This window comes from Haemaphysalis longicornis, unplaced genomic scaffold (genome assembly GCF_048455015.1).
Source record: "Haemaphysalis longicornis isolate Haplotype H1 unplaced genomic scaffold, Haemaphysalis longicornis Haplotype H1 scaffold_181, whole genome shotgun sequence".
Taxonomy (NCBI): Eukaryota; Metazoa; Arthropoda; class Arachnida; order Ixodida; family Ixodidae; genus Haemaphysalis; species Haemaphysalis longicornis.
In genome coordinates, this window is record NW_027526283.1 from 205,155 (window position 1) to 222,638 (window position 17,484).

Consider the following 17,484-nt stretch of genomic DNA (forward strand, 5'->3'; position numbering starts at 1 on the left):
GGTTGTCGGCCCGCTTGCGGCGCTTGCGCTCGGCCCCCGCAGCCCACCGCCTCGCCGCCTTCTCTTCCATCTCTTCCATCGGGTTTGTAGTATCACGTGTACACCACGCAGTTATCAAGCCGCTATAACGCCGCTGAGTCGCCAACGCACGCCGCTGACGACGTAGTTTGAATGCGTTAAAGATATAAGGCGCGTCTAACACTGATATCACCGTCGCGTCCGTGGCTTAGTCGGTAGAGCGTCGCGCTGCGGCCGCAAAGTCCTCGGATCGAAACCTGGCGCCGGATGCTGTTTTTTTTTTATATAGAGAGGAGGACTGCGTTAAAGATATAAGGCGCGTTACTAACACTGATATCAGCGTCGCGTCCGTGGCTCAGTCGGTAGAGCGTCGCGCTGCGGCCGCAAGGTCCTCGGATCGGAACCTGGCGCCGGATGCTGTTTTTTTTTTATATAGAGAGAGGAGGACTGCGGACGCCGCCGCCGACGCCGCCGCCGCCGGCGGTGGAAGGTTTGGGGTCGCTTATAAAGTGCATTCGCACTTAAAAGTTGTTTAGGCGACAACTGCTTGGGGTATTTGTACCTTACTCTGATGAAAGTACAGCCACATGCATTGCACAGAATTAGAGTAAGCCTTAATTATTGCAACAGTTTTGTTCCAGTGGACATGCAACTATCCAAGACAACCAATTCACGCCTATACCGTCTTTATTTCAGGTTAAAAAAAGAGCACGAAACAAACACTTTAATAAACGCATTTAGAACAATGAGAAGCGGACATTTTTTCCACCACCAGGTACGAAGTCCAAGACGAACACTGCAGTGTTGCTTGCGCGTGGAGTGGCTTGCCACTGTACAGATCGTTCAATATCTCCCCTCCCCCAATTCTAGCAGCAGAAAAAGCTGGTAGCCTGAACTGTGCGGCGTTTAAGCTATATGCACTGCATGGCCGCGAAAAGTAAAGCTACAAAACAGACCACAGCACTTAATAATGCCTCATTGTGCGGTAAAGCAATGCATCAAAATAGAACACACTCGCTGAAAGGATACATAACACCGATGTGACACGTGCTGTATGTGTTAAATATCACGCTTGTTACACGAACGCTTCTCTAGAGTCCGCATCTCCAACTCCCAACCATGGCGAAGACAAGTTTTGTACAGTGAGGAGAAAAAATAGCATCATTCGCACAACCTCAGTCCACGTAAAGCAGTCACACACTCGCATGCTGACTTTCGGCGGTCTCTAGTTGCCTTTCTTATCGCCCCCAGCTTCCACCTTCTGCAAGAAAAATTAAAAAAAAAAAAGTCAATTCAACTTAGGCATGCAATAAATTTTATAGGGGTATAAAATATGCAATTCTTTACCCTGTAAGACTGTATGTGTGAGAAAAAAAAAATGAAAGAAATTCTTTAAGGTCCCAATTTTCATGAAACACCTTCATCCCCCGGTTACACTGACCTTTCTGACAATGAATTTAAAATATTGACACGATTCTGGTCACCTCTCCCCTTTCAGCACCAGTCTAAAAGCGCAATAAAGCACACTCAAAATTCTTTTCCCGCTATTACTACATTTGTAACACAAAGGGGAAAAAATTCAATTAAAATGGGACAGCAGAAAAAGAGGGGGGCAATAGAACACTGGGAGGCAGAATTGCAGATCTGAAACTCAGTGTGGACTTGCAATGCAGTTTCCGTAGAACGCAAAGTTGTAGCCATATTCTTACAAATAGCACATCTAAAACAATATTCCCTTTGGATTAGAGTTCATGCTATCTTGCTTTCATGCATAAGCATAACAACAAGTGTGTGTGAGAGGATAAATACTTTAGTACACCTTGCCCCAACAAAATCAATGCCAATCACTCAGACCTGAGACAGCCAACTTTTGAAATACCTTGTAGATGACCTTGCGTGGAGTCTGTTCCTGGTCAGATTAAGGGGAAAATATCACCCGACACTTTGAGCTGGCTATTCTAAAAGCTAAAAAGACGCTTGAACCGCCTGGCGACAAGAGAAATTGTAGTGGCCTATGGATACAAGTTTGACGCCACTGGCAAACCTTTGCGTGCTAGTCACACAGCTTTCAGTCCACTCAGAGTGAGGTCATTTTCGAAATTACCTGTTGGACCTTGGCATGTTCGTCGCAGAGTCTGTCGTACTCCTTGCTCAGGTTCTCGGCCTGAACCTTCAAGGCGTTGCGGTCTGAGGTCAGGTGGTCCACATCTGCAGGTAGGTGGAAAGAGCGCCACTTTGAGATGCAGGTAGGTATCTCAATTCCTGCGAGCTAACCCAACAAGCAAGCTTGGACACAGCCGGTCTGTCTGCGCAGCCAAGGTACCCACCTTTGCGGGCCTTCTCCAGCTGGGTCTTCAGCTCCTTGATCTCCTTCTCGAGAGCCTCAGCCTTCACGTTGCCCTCGTTGTTCTGCTTGGCACTCTCGCCGCTCTTCTGTGGTGTGGGAAGCAGCAATGGGGAACGATCACACACGAGACATGAAACAGGGTGCCAATTAGCGATCACACGTTAACCCTTTGATGCCCAAAACTTCACTATTTTGCTTAAAGAAGCCATGAAGACAAAATACAGGTTTGGTTCATTAGAAAGGCTGCTTTGTCCTGATCAAAATGATACCGCTTTCATCGCAAACTTCCGAAAAATAACGGAGATATTAAGAAAACGTGTGGAGCTGTGGCGACTCGCTAGCCAGTTTTCGGCAACTTTTCTATGATGTCATAGGATCTTGTTTGGGCGATTGACGGCGGCCAAACTAATCAATCACCAGGACACATGACTGGACGATTGTAGTGGGGCCGCTAGTTCCGTTTGATCGAATCACTTGAATGCTAACGTGCACCTAACCCACTGAAAATTAGGTTTTTAGTGCTGGCCCATATGACGTCACTCACGCTGATAACACGTCACTGTGGTGCAAAATTTGAAAGTTCTTAAGTATTTCTTGCGTTTTTATCGGTTAAAAAACGTCTTGGAATGGAGCTGAGAGAGGTACTGAAAAACGGAATGGAGCTGAGAGAGGTACTGAAGCCTAGCTCTTTAAAGTTAAACAAAGTTGTATTTTCTCTTCATGGACCCTTTAAGCGTGCGAGAAGCTTTTTATGATCTATAAGGACTTCAGACATCACAAACACAGAGCCAGAAAAAAAATTGGTTCAATAGGACGGACACTAGGACACACTGGAAAACACTGGGCACTGGCTGCCCATATATCACTTGAACAAGAGAGCTACCTTGATCTATATGATTTGTGGTTCAAGTGGAGACAGTAACGTAAATTTTGTATTGCCATAACTTGTAATGACAACGAAATTGCACAATTTTGGTTACCTGTCACTAGCCTATTGAGCCACCCAGGCTTGCTGCGGGTTGACATGTGTAAAGAATAAATTTTTTAGCACACGGAAGTACGCCCTCTCCTCTTTTTGAATTGGAAGGTCCAGGATCCTTTGTTTGTCGATAGATGGTGATAAATGTCGAAAAAACCACAAAGTGCGAGAGAAAAAAAAATTGAGTTGTTGCTCCTGAGCAACACTGGGCATCAAATTGTTAAAAAAATATCACAAGAGGTCACGCAAGCAAGCATGCAATCATTGGAAGTTCCTCAACCATGAGGAGTAAAAGGAAAAACGACTACCTACAAGTATCACAGATTGTAGCCAAGAGGTATGCAGTACATAATGAATGCAGCGCCAAAACGAAAGACGCTACTGCGTGGTCTAAAAAAGGAATCAGGACTGGGAAACAACGAACCTTGAGGAGAGATTGGGCAGCCTCAGTGGCGGACTGAGCCTGCTTCATGGAGGCCTCGTTGACGGCAAGCAGGACGGCCTGGGCGCAGATTAGCGTCACCAGCCGGCGAATCACCCTGAAACACAAGTAGGCGACGTCAGTTCTGCTGCACGCACGAGACCGATATTTGCTCCAGATGTTCCTCGACACGCATATCCTAACAGTAGGTCTGTGGGTTTATTCGCCCTGCTCAAAACACCCGTCAGGATCCTTTTTGAGAAATCCCAAAACCGTGCTGAAAGGTCACAGGTCAACTCTTTCAAAGATCAAAGGTCAACTGTTTAAGTTTCTCCTTTTAAATCAACTAACTTGCTTCCTCGGTGGTACTGCTGAAGAATCTTGGTAGCTGCCAAGGACACAAAATCAACCAAGCCTGACGGGCATGAATGAATGAGCAATAACAAAGGTTGCATTTCTCATGAAATATGGTGCATGAGCAAAACGGTCTGTAATTAGAGCATCCACTGTCACGAAACTGAAGATACAGTTTCGCAAGTTCTTCTGACCCGCACTGGCTGGCCAGTGAAAAAAAAACGACCAGGCAAACACCACGGATCTTGAATGGGCACGTTGTACGTTTCCACTCGTAAACATAAAACACAGACTGGGTGCAGTTCTGGAGCAGGGTTGAAGCACAAAAAAGCAGTTTTTTAGCCATTTTAGAGCAGCAAAATTAGTTGTTGATAACCGTTGGAGCTGTACAAAGGCAATTTTGTAGCCCTCACAATATTGCTACACTACCATAAAATGTTGCTATAGAATACACACACTACACCATGCTGACACCTGGGATCTTCAACCTTCAATCAGATTGAAGGCTCCAGACAAAGTGCCATCTCAATATACAAGACACCACGCTCTTCTCTGCTTGGGAGAGCCCCTAAAAATATCTTTCGACTCGTGCTTGTATGAAAACCCCGAGCTGGCCTTGAATAATTAATATGATTACCATTCATTACTTTAAAAGAACGCATTCACTTCAAGTGGCATCCTGTATGGTACTGCACCTGTTCATTCGTAGGGGCTACATCACGGGTAACAATGGTCGTCACTCGGTCATTACAGCTTTGTCAATGACTGCGGCTCATCATAAAGCATCACGGGTAACAATGGTCGTCACTCGGTCATTACAGCTTTGTCAATGACTGCGGCTCATCATTCTCTTACAAAAGCAAGTTCAAATACCAAAATATTTAAACTGTGTGGAACTCAGCCGACCAAGCCGATAAGGAAGTCGAGGTCTATAATGCAACTGAGATTATTAGCATCAGAGCGTTCAATTACTATGCACTATGCATGTGCATGCACTAAAAAAATTTGCTTTTATTCCTCGCCAGCTTGTCTGCCGAACTACAAATTCTGTACTCGTGATCAGAAGTGTGCTGTCACATGAGTGCTGCCAAAGTGAAGGGAAAACTTCCTCTGCTCCATATATGTGCGCAGAAAACCAATGGGCACATGTGAGCCAACCGTATTCGCACTTTGAGGACATTGCTAGATAAAAAACAAATCCATTGTAAGGAACATTCTGTAGACATTAGCACAATTCGGCGCAGTTGTGGCGCAGTTCAACCACCACTGCTGTATAGAGTTAACGCAAGTATTTAGGCATCTACTAAGTACGTGTCAAAGCAACGAGAATGAAACAGTGCATTGGTGCCCTTTATGGACAAAAATGCCTCAGCATACATGCCAACCAGTGTGAGCCAGTGTTTTGCAAAACATAAATTTAAATACGGGATTTGCAGCACCTGCAAAAGCAACCAAACGCAGTCACTGAAATATCCTGCACAAAGGGGCCACTACGATTGCACTTCTGAAGTAGTTGGAAATGCCCGCCCGCTGACATTTGATGTCTTAAAAGTCGTCCCTTGCCATCTTCGCAAGAATCACACGAGCTCAAGATGTTCACCGCACCATACACCGTATAGCTGTGTATTTGAGTACTTAGAATGGACAAGCACCATCACCAAGTGTAAGGTTATGAACATGTATTTAATTCTCGGGTCAGCATTGCTAACCAATCCACTGTTGTCTGCCACTGGCGAAAGGGCTTTCCCTTAGCTCTTGCCCTGCGCTACTAAGTAGTTAGCTCCGGAAAAGACCTTTGAGGGCCATGTTCAGTTTTGTTAGAATGACAAAAATGCCAGTGTTGACCAGAGTGGTGAGAATGGGACGTGGACGAGGCAGCTCCATTCTGGCTGTGAAGCAAATTTGCGCTGGTAAATTGAATTCCCTTTGCCCACTTCATCCATCCTTCCCCTTGCCCCCTCATCTCCCCCTCTACCCTCCTTTCAGTTTCCCAATACTTTGCCGACCTGTCCAATTTCGGTGAACCTTCACATAGACAACGCTGACCAGGTTTCGGAAATGACGGAACTACCGTAAAGTTCCAAAAAGACGCCCACCCCAAGTGCTCTGACATCAAGTGAAAAACACCGGATGGGTGAACTTTTGGGTAAGGAGCGAAAAATTAAGTGGACGTACGGCCAACCAAAACTGCCGAGATATCAAGAAAAAATGTGAGATGGGCTAACTTTCGGGTCAATTGCGGAAAGGACAAACAAGTGACCGCATCAACACATGAACAAATGATGCGCGTTTATTCTGTTCAAGTGACATCGGCGCTAAAGCCATCGATTTTAGGGGGTAGGCGATCTTTGTGGTCTTTTCGTAAATTAAATACTTCACCCACATGGGGGGGTGGAGCGATGTTTCGGGGGAGGGCGTTCTCTTGCAACTTTACGGTAAAACTAACGAAGTAGAAAATATTGCAGTGCTTGTAGTCTCGGATTGATATTTGTAAGAGGGCATTCTATTGTCATATTATGAACTGACGAAGGAATAAATGACCAAAAATATTGACAGGTGTCCGTTTGGGTAAAGCTCGTTTTTGATTCTAACTTGCTTCTTTGCTGTTGCTCGCACTGCTGGAGGTCTCTTAAGTACAATTAGGACAGCTCTCAGGAAGTTATCACTTCTGGCTCATTTTCGCAGAGATATACAATTAACATTTGGCGCTAATAGGCAGTCACCTAACTGTGAGCCAAGTTGGCCATGCCCTTGTCACATGTTACTTGTGCTCGGAAAAAGGTATGTCTCTATGCTTGATTTCTGCAATAACTGTTATAGCTGCAAGTCAGAAGATAACAGACAGTCTTTGAACATCAGATACGACAGCTACAGCATTCCAAATTGCTATGGAATGGCACCGGACGTTTGCCAGCAAGTCTCACCTGATTTCAACCTCATCAATTTTGCTGACAGTCCAATGCCATTGTAAGTACTACAACTGTTTATTCTCACAGAGTTTGCAACAGTTTCATAGCTGTTTCTTAAAAGGAAACACTACATGGTCTGAGGTGCAGGAGGCTTTAGTGACCGAGTCACCTTTGTCACGTGACAGCTCTTTGGTAAAGCATACCGGGCACTAGTACCACATGCACAACTGACGCCACCCATTAGAGCGTGACAGCGAATCGAAAGGTCAAAGCAAATTTTCAGATAAGAGTTCTGACAGCTGAATGACAATAAACTGGCACTGCATGGCAGGACGTGTTAACCACCTCGTTTCAGTTTCAGCCCCAAGTGAATTTCTTGCCACCAGCTTTAGGCATCACGTGCATGATGCAAATGCAACATTGGGCATTGCCAAGGTTTTTATGCAAGTAAGTATTTACGTCATTTTTTAAGACCCTTTGAAAATGAGCTATTTGAAATCAAGAGAGCAATCACGTCCCGTTCTTTTGTACGAGAAAAGCTGGCGTATGCCGATTATCACTTTTTGTTTTTTTTTCAGTATGTATTCTTGAGACACATACATACGAAGAGGACATTGCAGATTCCTTTTTATCATGGTCTATCACAGAGCAAAGCAACTCCTAAATTTTTAAGTCGCCACAAAAAATTAAGTTTTTCATGTTTTTTTTGTGCATACATATTACTTTACTGCAGCGCTTTGACTGATACGGTCAAATCTCGTTACGGCGAACACTGAGCAAATTTATCTTATAAAACTAATTAAATAAGAAGTTTGCTTAGTCACGCTTCATTTCAATGACACCTACTCTTTTGATAACAAAACCAAAACCTCGAGAGCCGCTATAGGACCTCGAGATATCGGCTATAGTGAAGAAATATTTGGTTTCCGCCAGACTCAAAACTCGACAGCTAGCATATTAACTCTTTCGGGACCGCTGGAAAAAGTGATAAAAAAGGGAGGTCTCGGTACAAATTTTTTATTACATAAAGCAAAGGCACCATCCTGCCTTAGCATATACCAAAATGCAGCTAATTATATGTTCTTTGACATGAAATACCAAGTTTTAATTCAACACTGGTGATAGAAGCATGAAAAAATCTGAAAGTAATAATTTCGTAAAAAAACTACAGAAAAAGATAGAAAAAATCGTAAATATAAAAATATTAACAAAGAATAAAATTATTTCAGGATATACAAAATCTAACACAATGCTTTGTTTCTTCATCGCGAAAGTTTGATGCGGCTAGGTGTAACCGGTTTATTGTTTTGTGTGTGATCTCTTTGGCACTAGGGCCATGGCTACGTCGTCGCCCAGGTACACGCCGGGCTCTTGTCTTGGCGAAAACTTGATCCGTTTCTGTGCTGGTGGCAGGAGATCACCAGCATAGGTAGTTAACACCCTAGCGAACAAATATAAACCAGCCAGAACATATTTCGAGCGCACACATCTACTCCAGAGCCAATTGAAACCGAAACCAACACCCACCTTCGAGCGCAATTTGATGTACCTGGCTGATCGACACCCGAATCCTCACTCGAGCTGAAATCCGATCTCTAAAGCCGCATTCCGACTCTTCACTGCCACTCTCATCGTTAAAATCCAGAGTAGAAGGCGAAGATATGCGAGACGAGACGAGGCGGATTTCTTATCGCGCTCACGTGAGTATGACGCCATGTTTGTTTACATTCGAAACCACTGCCCGTCAGAATAAAATATCTGATGCGTTGCCGCCTGGCGATAAAAAAAGAAACTTCACAAAAGAGGAAACTCCACTTTTCAAACTATCTCCTAAATGTCGCTAGGTGTTCCATCGAGCGAAAATTTGTATTCTGCAGGCTCGCGAAACCATTGATCATATGCGATCGATGGCCTATGGAGCGGTCCCGAAAGAGTTAAAAGCAAAGTTTAAGGAAAATTCGGACAAAAGAACAATTTTTTAGTAGCTTGAAAAACTGCCCAAGTAGAAAAGGCCCTTTATTGCGTGTGAAAAATTTCATTTCGCACAGACTGTGCCAAGCCACCAGGTGATGGCCACACCGTCCTTCAAGTAAATAAGAACGCAGGCCTGTTCTGCCAGATGAACTTTGTTCTGTTGTAATTTCACAATCTCACATCCCGGTCTGCTTTGTTCGAAATGCCGCAAGGAGAGAGATAAGGATTACCTCATTTATAATGGGTTTGAAGCCTAGAGCAATGCGTTTTTTATCTAGGATTGTTGCGCGAGCTCGATCGTCGATTTATTAGAGCAGATTTTTACCTCCACGGTTGCAACGAATATAGGATGTAACGAACTAATTTGCTGCCCCGATACTACTTCATTATAACGAGGTTCGACTGTACCATTAAAAATGCTGCTTAACTATCTGCTTTACCGAATCCTGACAAAAAAATGTCGAAAGATCAAGTGTGACAAAAATAACTTTTTCGAGACTCCCCCAAGAGGCAATGGGGGCTTTTGGGCCTGTTGGTTCGTATCACTGAACTAAACAGCGCTCAAGACGGGACGAGAAAGAGATTACATGCCATGTGTGTGCAACCTCTTTCTTCGTCCCATCCCAAGCGCCGTCTTGTTTTGGTCCCCCACGAAACTGTCGATTTCCCGCACCAGTGAAGGAGTTTAGGAGTTGCACTGCTCATGAAGACGGGCCACGAAGAGGTTCTCCACTCACAGCCAGAGGAAGAGCGAGAATCCGGCGATGTAGAAGTTGCGCTGGGCCCGGAACATCTTCATGCTCTGCTGCATCTCCACGTCCAGGTTGCCATGGTGGTGGTACTCAGACTGGGCCTCCTCCCGGTGGGCCCCGTACTTGCGCATCTCGCGCACAGAGTCTGCAAGCGCATTGAGAGGCATTCCACCCACTCAGCAACTGCTTCTCGGACAACACTTTCAAGCTGTGGAAAGGCATTCGAAAAAAATCTGAGGCCATCTCCACTAACGTGACACCTGGGGAGGGGCAAAGCATGCAGTGCATAAGTGCATTCTTGGCACCTTGGTGTTTTTGCCACTGAAGATGAAATCAATGGGGGGTACAGGTATACATACAGCATTGCTGTAAAAGTCTCTGGTCTTTGAAGCACGGAACTCTCTAGCACAAGACGTAAACGAGTGTCCCGGTGTTTTTTTAGTATGCATTACGTTATAGCACGAGTCGTAAAAGAGTTTCCAAATGTTTTGGTACCGTGACTACATGAGACAAACGACGATTACGACGACGACAGGAGACGCCAAAGCCCCAGCCCCTAATGGGCTTCGCCCCTAAAAATAAATGCATCAGCATTTATTGAGTGTTTCCCAGCCAATAACGCGACATGTGGACAAAGACAATTTGGCTCAAAATTGAAAGGTAATCTCGTCAAAGCACAACGCCTGCATAGTTAAAGCAGCCATGAAGAGAAAACACAAGTTTGGTTCATTCAAAAGATTGCCTCGTTAGAATCCTACTGACACCACTTTTAACGTAGACTTCACTCAAATAAGCTACATAATTAAGAAAAAAGGGAATGCGACCCCCCAGCTCATTTTCCGCAACAGAACCTATGATGTTATTCGAGCCAGCTCTGCGATTGGTGGAGGCCGGCAAAAGCAGACGCAAATTAGGTAGAGCTTAGAAGCTAGCCGAACGAGCGATTTGCGCTTAAATTTAGGACACATTCTTCACAAAGCAATAAGAATGGTGGGACAAACAGTGGAAGTTACGAAAGCACATGTAAACATAGAAGTACTGATGCGTACTGCTGTTGTACTGCTGTTGTACTGCGCGCATTATGCTTGGTTTAGCTGCACAGCACTACAGAGCTTGGGGTTGTCTCAGACGACACTGGCCGATTGACGAAAGCAGCGGTGTCTTACGTGACCATATTTGTCGAGCTAGCACTGTTTCAGGGAACGATTATTTTCTCCCAAAATAAAAACAAACCAGGTTTAAATACGGTCAAAAACAAACCAAAGGCTTGCCACGGTATGGTGGCACCATCTAGGTTCGGGTAACGTAAAGAAACGCGGCAACGCACCAGCACCGCCGTACAGGGTGGAGACACCCTTTGAACGGTCCAACGTGCTTTGGGCCAACGTGCTCAACGCGTTGTTCTTTTCGTTTCCCACAAGACCTGGCAACGCGAAACAGGTAATATGATTCAAACTTCGCCACTAAACCACGTTGCGGCAATAATGTTAGCGCGGTTTTGACACAATGACTTGTTTCGCCAGTGAGCGAGCGACCCAAAATGGCGGCGCCAGCGTATACGTGTCTCTACCCTGAACGGCGGACGCATGAATGAAGGTACTCTAGGCTGCAGAGCGGTCGGTTCCTGTGATGTCATTGCAGACCCCGAAAACAAACGATTTAGCGGGAAAATAAAAATTTTAACTTAAATTGATGAATTTCTCAGTGAATAAAGCATCGTTTGTATCTAGACAAGCGCTGGGGGCACTATAAAACAAAATCTTTCGAATAAAACAAACTTGCATTTTCTCTTCATGGCTCCTTTAAATGACTCATGTGGGTGGTGCACTGAAGGGGGGATAGGAGAGACAGGTATTTGGCACAGAATTCAATTGCAGTATCCCATATGTGCAGCGCCGTTTGGTTGCTGAATGCCCCACTGCACGTAGAAGGGAAGATTTTCCAGAGAATTTATTTGTGTACCATTGAAATCCTGAGAAATGCCCCATTGCTGAAAGATATCTCACCCTCCCTTTTCCTTTTCCTTCCATTTCTTTAAGTATGCATGGGCTGTGTATCAAGAGACAGCCCATCCCCGCGGCTTTCACAAGATGTGGTGGTGGTTTTGGGCATTCTTTCTCTATCTGGCAATTTTTGGAGCAATTCTGCCCACACAACAGTGCCCAAGGCGGTTGAATGCCTTCTGCTGCAATGAGACTGTAAAGGTGCAACGGTGTACCGAAAGTGGGATTTTTCCCAGCAAGCAAACCGCTACTTAGCCTATCCCCCATATCAGTGGGTTTTCATGAATGGACGCCATTTGCTACACAGAGAAACCTCTGCATAGATACTGCTATCGCATTACAGAACGTCCATTTTTTTTCCTTGGTCAAAGGTAATTCAATGTGAAACCATTCTTGCTGTTCGCCGTAACCAAATTTTTCTGCAAAAATTAGGTAAAACCACTGGAACACTTGCATTTGAAAACAATTAGAGAACATCCTTGCAGTGGCCAATCTCTATACTACAGAAAATGTGTACGGATGTATGAAGGGGGAACTTTCATCCTGCAGACCTATCATTTGAATTGCTATAAAAGACAACTGAGAATCACTCAGAAAATGTATCATGTTGGCAGCATCTCTGTAGGCCCCAACACCACGCTGACTACAGCTGGCCATTGCTGCTGCTAAATACTTCACAAGATGCCACTGTTAACTGCACACTAAGGACGTCTAACAGCGAGTGAACATTTCATTCCAATAAAGGTTCAGTCACGTTTTTGTTTGTTTCTACACTCTAGAGTTCCATTTTTAATTTGTACAGTCAAAAGCCTACCAACAGTAAACACAAGAGTGCGTTCTGCTCCGTACCTGCAGAGCGTTCACAGTTTGTATGTGTACCGGACAGACTGCCCGGAGCATTTGATTATGCAGTAGTTTATGCCAGCTGCGGTAGTTACGTCACACACAAGGAGATATGAGGGCGTGACAATAAACCTTTTTTTCTTCACCCAATGAGGCCGCAAAAAAACAAAACGTTTGACAGTATTGACAGGCTTTCACTGCTTGATCTGCACGTGCCTTCGCTGCAAACATATGCGGATATCGTCATGCAACTACCACGGTAGACAGCCAAGCGATCAGGCACTAGTAGGGGGAGGGTTCGCGAAACGTACGAGCTTCTGCAGTGCGCCAACCAGCAACTAGACCGCTCTGCAAGTACAGAGTGGCATGTGCTCCTGTGTTTGCTGTCATAACACTTTCGACTGTAGTCGAGCAACAAGCACAATTGCTTCACCATCTGCCTTTCCCTTAGGACAAATACTGGAAGAGGAGGCAGTGTAATGGCCACACAAAAACTAGATATGCAAAAAGCACGACGTTGAGCCTTCCACGGCAATGAGCCTTTTTTCAGATGGCAGCAAGTCCTGCACTGTTGGCCGGTTCGCTAAAAACAGTTATGCTTTACAAAGCGAGTGCTCTGGAGTAAGCAATCGTGACAGAAATTTGGGAGCAACGGGAATTTTCGGAGATCATGAAATGATCTCCGAAAATTCTGCTCCGGCAAGATACCAGGAGTCGGTCTCAATACCAGGCGAGGCACTGTTGGGTGCCACTTTGACACAGTTTGCCACTCTCTCCTGAGGTATACAATTATTTGTCCCCTAATATTACATCACTGGCAGATTAAACAATTCATTTTATACCGGCAGAGTTTCTAAAATGTCTGTGTGTTGAATATGACAAGTTTGTGAGTGGAGGTTACTAAACCATGACGCAACTCAAAAGCTAGTGTCAAATGCCTCAGGCACCTTAAGAAATTGCAGATATTCTAAAGCCACCTAGAAGGAAGTAGTAGTGTTGGGAATCTCTGGGAGCGAAAAATCAATTCTCTAGGCGGTTGTATTGCGGTGACGGTACGATGGGAAAGTACCGCCACTGGGTTCTTTGGCTACCCGAGTTGATAAGCTGGGCGATCTGCTTATATTCCAATTACGTCTACGCAGACAAATTTTGCAATATGCGTAAAGCGCGCGCAAAAAACGCTACTGCATTAATTGCCAAGGAAACGAAAGCGTTTCTGTTCCAACCGTCCCTGGTGAAAATGTTTTTTTCTAGCTGGATTATTGAACCAGAAATTTCCCCTAGCTAGAAATATTCCAGCAAGAAATAGCAGAATTTCTAGCTAGAAACTCAGTTTCTAGCTCATTTCTAGCTAGATTGAGATTTACTTCCAGCTAGCATTTGTCAGTCCAGCTAGAAGAAAAAAGCCCCGCAAGCTGGAAATAATCGTCTCTAGTTAGACTAAGAATTTTTCTAGTTAGAAACCGTCGATTCCAGCTAGAATCTAATAGTCTAGTCAGAAATGAAGCCGGAAATTATGATTTCTTGCTAGAAATGCTCGTTCCATTTTCACGGGGGACGTTGCACCTCGACTCTCATTATTACCTCAGCCAGCGTGACTAACACTAAGGACACGTTTGTTTCAGGGTAAAAGGGCTTACCGAAGAAGAACAGCACGAGGACTACTATCATCACAGTAAAGTAGATGTCCGCTTGGGCGCCGAGGCTTTTGAAGAACCGTGACTTGAATACCTTGTTCCATCTTTGACGGCAAGAAAGAAGGAAAAAGCAAACGCAATCGGTCGTGTAGCTTGCAGCAGAACACACACGGCCCATCGGTGCCAATTTTACGTGAGAACGCAACTTACGTGAGAACACAACTTATATAAAGTGTTCGGCGAAATAATCGTATGTGTGTTTCAAAAACGAAACTTACGACTTCGGCGAGATGAACGGAATCATGAGGAGCAGGACCACGGCGATTTCCGCGTAAAGGAAGGCCGCGACGATGGTCCACTGAATACTCATTGTTCTCTTGAAGTCTGAAAAATATCAGGAAAGGAAAACGCACACCGGTTGGACACTTAGTGCGCCACTGCGATAAGCAGTGCATTCCTTACGCACCGCTGCCGGCAAGATTCCTAGCACTAAGTCCGAAAAAAAAAGCGCGACAAGCAAGTGACACGTCGCTCAGGGGCGTCCACGGACAGCGGAATGCTACAACTAAGTTATGTGAACCCGTCGCAGTACGGCAACGACGAACTAAAACAAAATTACGCAGGAAATTTCATGACCTAGCGTGACCGGCAGGCGCGCAGCCAGACGAGGAAACTCCTAGCCAAACATCGAGAGGTTCCGAAGGCAGGCGGTTCAATACGGCGAGTTCTTTTGGGAGTAAACGTAATTGGAAATACAAAAATTACATTGGTTATATCTTGACATCACCGTGATAAGAATACGGGTCATTACCCGCTAAAGCCTGCGATGTTTCAAGAGCGAACGTACGTGCGCAGTCAGTAGACGCTAGTAGAAGTAGAACAGTACGACCGTTCTAAACTGCAACTACAATTCCTACAAGAGCCACTGAAATACCAGAGTTAACAAAACTCACGTTTTGCAAACCACCAATGACGACTACGATAGAGTGACTCACGCCTGTCTGCTTACCTTCCTCGCAGAATCTGAAGCTACAACAGACCGTATCACAGAACAGGCGAACAGGGAGGATTTTGTGGTAAAACAAATAAGTGCGGCAGACGGGATAACCGCGTTAGCCGTGGCCCAAGGTTGCACTGAAAAAAGGCGGTCGTTCTAGGTGGCGCTCCCTGCGCCAGATTTGCAGAGTAAAATATGTTTTGAGAGGAGGTTGAGAGCAATGGATCAACGTGGGTGGATAGCTAAGGAAGAAAAGAACAGTGGAGAATCCAAGACAGCCAAGGGGTAACCAAAGAAAGAGTCAAGGTGGTCAAGGCAGATAGAAATGAATAAATGGAGGGAAAAAAAAAATGGAAGCTAAAACTTCGTTAGAGATGTACAAGGCTGAGGAATCAGACATCAGAAAGGAAAATTGCTACGATAATTCCAAAGACAGTGCTTTGCTTTTTGAGGCCATAGTAGGTTGCTTGCGAACTAAGAACTTTGTTCGGAAGCATACATAAAATGATGGAGTATGCGTGGTCTGCGGGAAAGAAACAGAAACTATGCGGCATGTTAGAATGCGAGGGTATCTATCTAAATCTAGTGGAAAATATTCGGTTTTCAGAGGCCACAGGATTTAAGGCTGTCAAGGCGACGAGAATAAGATTAGAATGCTGGTGTACGAAAAGCAGAGAGGGGAATATTGTCTAGGACAGCTACCACCCGTAACAGAAAAAATAAGTATTTTGTGCCTAATAAGTTTTTTGTGCCTCCTAAGAGCAGCGCTGGGTAAAACATATATAGGTATAATAATTACTTTTAGTTTTTTTTTAATAAGATGACGCGCCATCACCCCGCTACAAAGGGGATACCACTATCAATTATCAATCATCGTGCCTCCTCTAAGCGGATCTACTACCCCATGGCCCAACGTTACTAGATCTAGTAACGTTGCCCATGGCCGTAAATAACTGTAGCCTGTAGCGTAATGCCGCGTAGTTATTTACGGCCATGGGGTAGTATTTTCATTCATTATCTTTTGAGGTGGAGGGCCGAGTTCCATGAAGCCGACATGGCGGAGGTAGGGCTAGCCACCCTAGCGGCGCTAGCGGAGGGCCGGACGGCCAATGGAGTGAAGGGGGGGGAAGGGGGGGGGGGGCTTGCAGGCAAAGAGAAATAATTCAGCAAAATGACAATAATATTTGATAATGATCTGGCCGTGAAGATGGGGAACAATTCTAACTGGAAGCGATCTCTGCACTTGTCTTCCGTCTTCCGTCTGACCCCATGATATCATATGACAAAATGATAACGAAAGGCTTTTTGTGTGAACTTATTTTGCCTGCGTATTATAGTGTTATCTTTTTCAGCTATATGGGTCATATTTGCTCGCTAAAGACGGCCCTGAACCTCCCATTTCCTTGCCCTTTCTTTCTTCATTAATACTCTAATAGTTCTTACGTAACGCTAGAGTGCTTCCGTATCCTTTTCACGACCATCTTTTCCACGAACAAGCACTTGTTCCGTGCTCAGAAGGATCAGCTCGGGCCTGAAAAAGCACATCAAAAGGCGCATCTGTCCACGACAGCGGCCCTAGCGGCGGCCAAGTTTTTCATCGCTCGCATTCCGTGGGGTACCCTCCAACGTCTCACTTTTCCTTCTAGCCACCGTAGTATCCCCAGAATAGATACAAACTTACAAAAACCTGCCCTCCTCCCTTTTTCAAATAAAAAAAGAAGCAATCGGCGGGAGTTCCAGCAGTCGAGCAGGCTTCAGACAGCCGGAGGACAAACCTATGCATACACGTGACCAGCTAGGCAAAGTTGGCGTAGTTGGCAGCTGAAAATCGTGACAGTATAAAAAAATGCCAAATATTCTTTCAAACTTTACACTTTATTATGATGAGATTGCTCCATGACAAATGACGTAGCATAAATATCCTAACCGTATTACTGCAAGATTTTTGACCCATTACTAGCGTCCTCTCAAGCTCACCGATGAAGTTATGATTAAGGCCGCAGCTGAAGCTGTAGACCCCCGCTGCAAGATGAACGCCGATGTGAACCGAAAAGGTATGAATAGTTTTATACGAAACAAAACTGCTTTATGGAGTTTCTCTGCTGTTTACGTGTTACAGTTACGTTCCGGATACATTCGAAAATTTATTTTTGTTGCAGTTATGGCCATCCAGGCGAAAAAGAAACGGTCCAAGGGTCCCAAGTCCAAACTCAAGGGTCGCTCCGATACATCTGACAAGAAGCGGTAGGC

General features: G+C 44.9%; 2 protein-coding genes across 5 annotated transcripts in view; one reads left to right on the forward strand and one right to left on the reverse strand.

The window, feature by feature from the left end:
* Positions 1-687: 687 nt before the first annotated feature.
* LOC144166686 (B-cell receptor-associated protein 31-like) lies at positions 688-15,324 on the reverse strand. 4 transcript variants are annotated; one of them, XM_077696200.1, is made up of 8 exons: positions 15,191-15,324; positions 14,516-14,621; positions 14,241-14,341; positions 9,740-9,899; positions 3,769-3,883; positions 2,346-2,451; positions 2,123-2,226; positions 688-1,279 (listed from the first exon to the last, which is right to left on the reverse strand). In XM_077696200.1, the coding sequence occupies exons 2-8, from the start codon at positions 14,605-14,607 to the stop codon at positions 1,244-1,246; spliced, it is 714 nt and encodes a 237-aa protein (XP_077552326.1). In that variant the 5' UTR covers positions 14,608-14,621; positions 15,191-15,324; the 3' UTR covers positions 688-1,243. The 4 variants fall into 4 exon arrangements, with proteins under 4 accessions (XP_077552326.1, XP_077552327.1, XP_077552329.1 ...); XM_077696201.1 differs by having other exon boundaries at positions 15,247-15,268; XM_077696203.1 differs by lacking the exon at positions 15,191-15,324 and adding an exon at positions 14,874-14,986.
* A 1,808-nt stretch (positions 15,325-17,132) lies between these two features.
* Positions 17,133-17,484, forward strand: part of LOC144166689 (SRSF protein kinase 3-like) — a 37,853-nt gene continuing 37,501 nt past the window's right edge. The window contains exons 1-2 of the mRNA XM_077696206.1: positions 17,133-17,288; positions 17,394-17,478. Coding sequence (XP_077552332.1) covers positions 17,222-17,288; positions 17,394-17,478 — 152 coding nt within the window. The 5' untranslated portion in view covers positions 17,133-17,221. The remainder of the gene's footprint in view (positions 17,289-17,393; positions 17,479-17,484) is intronic.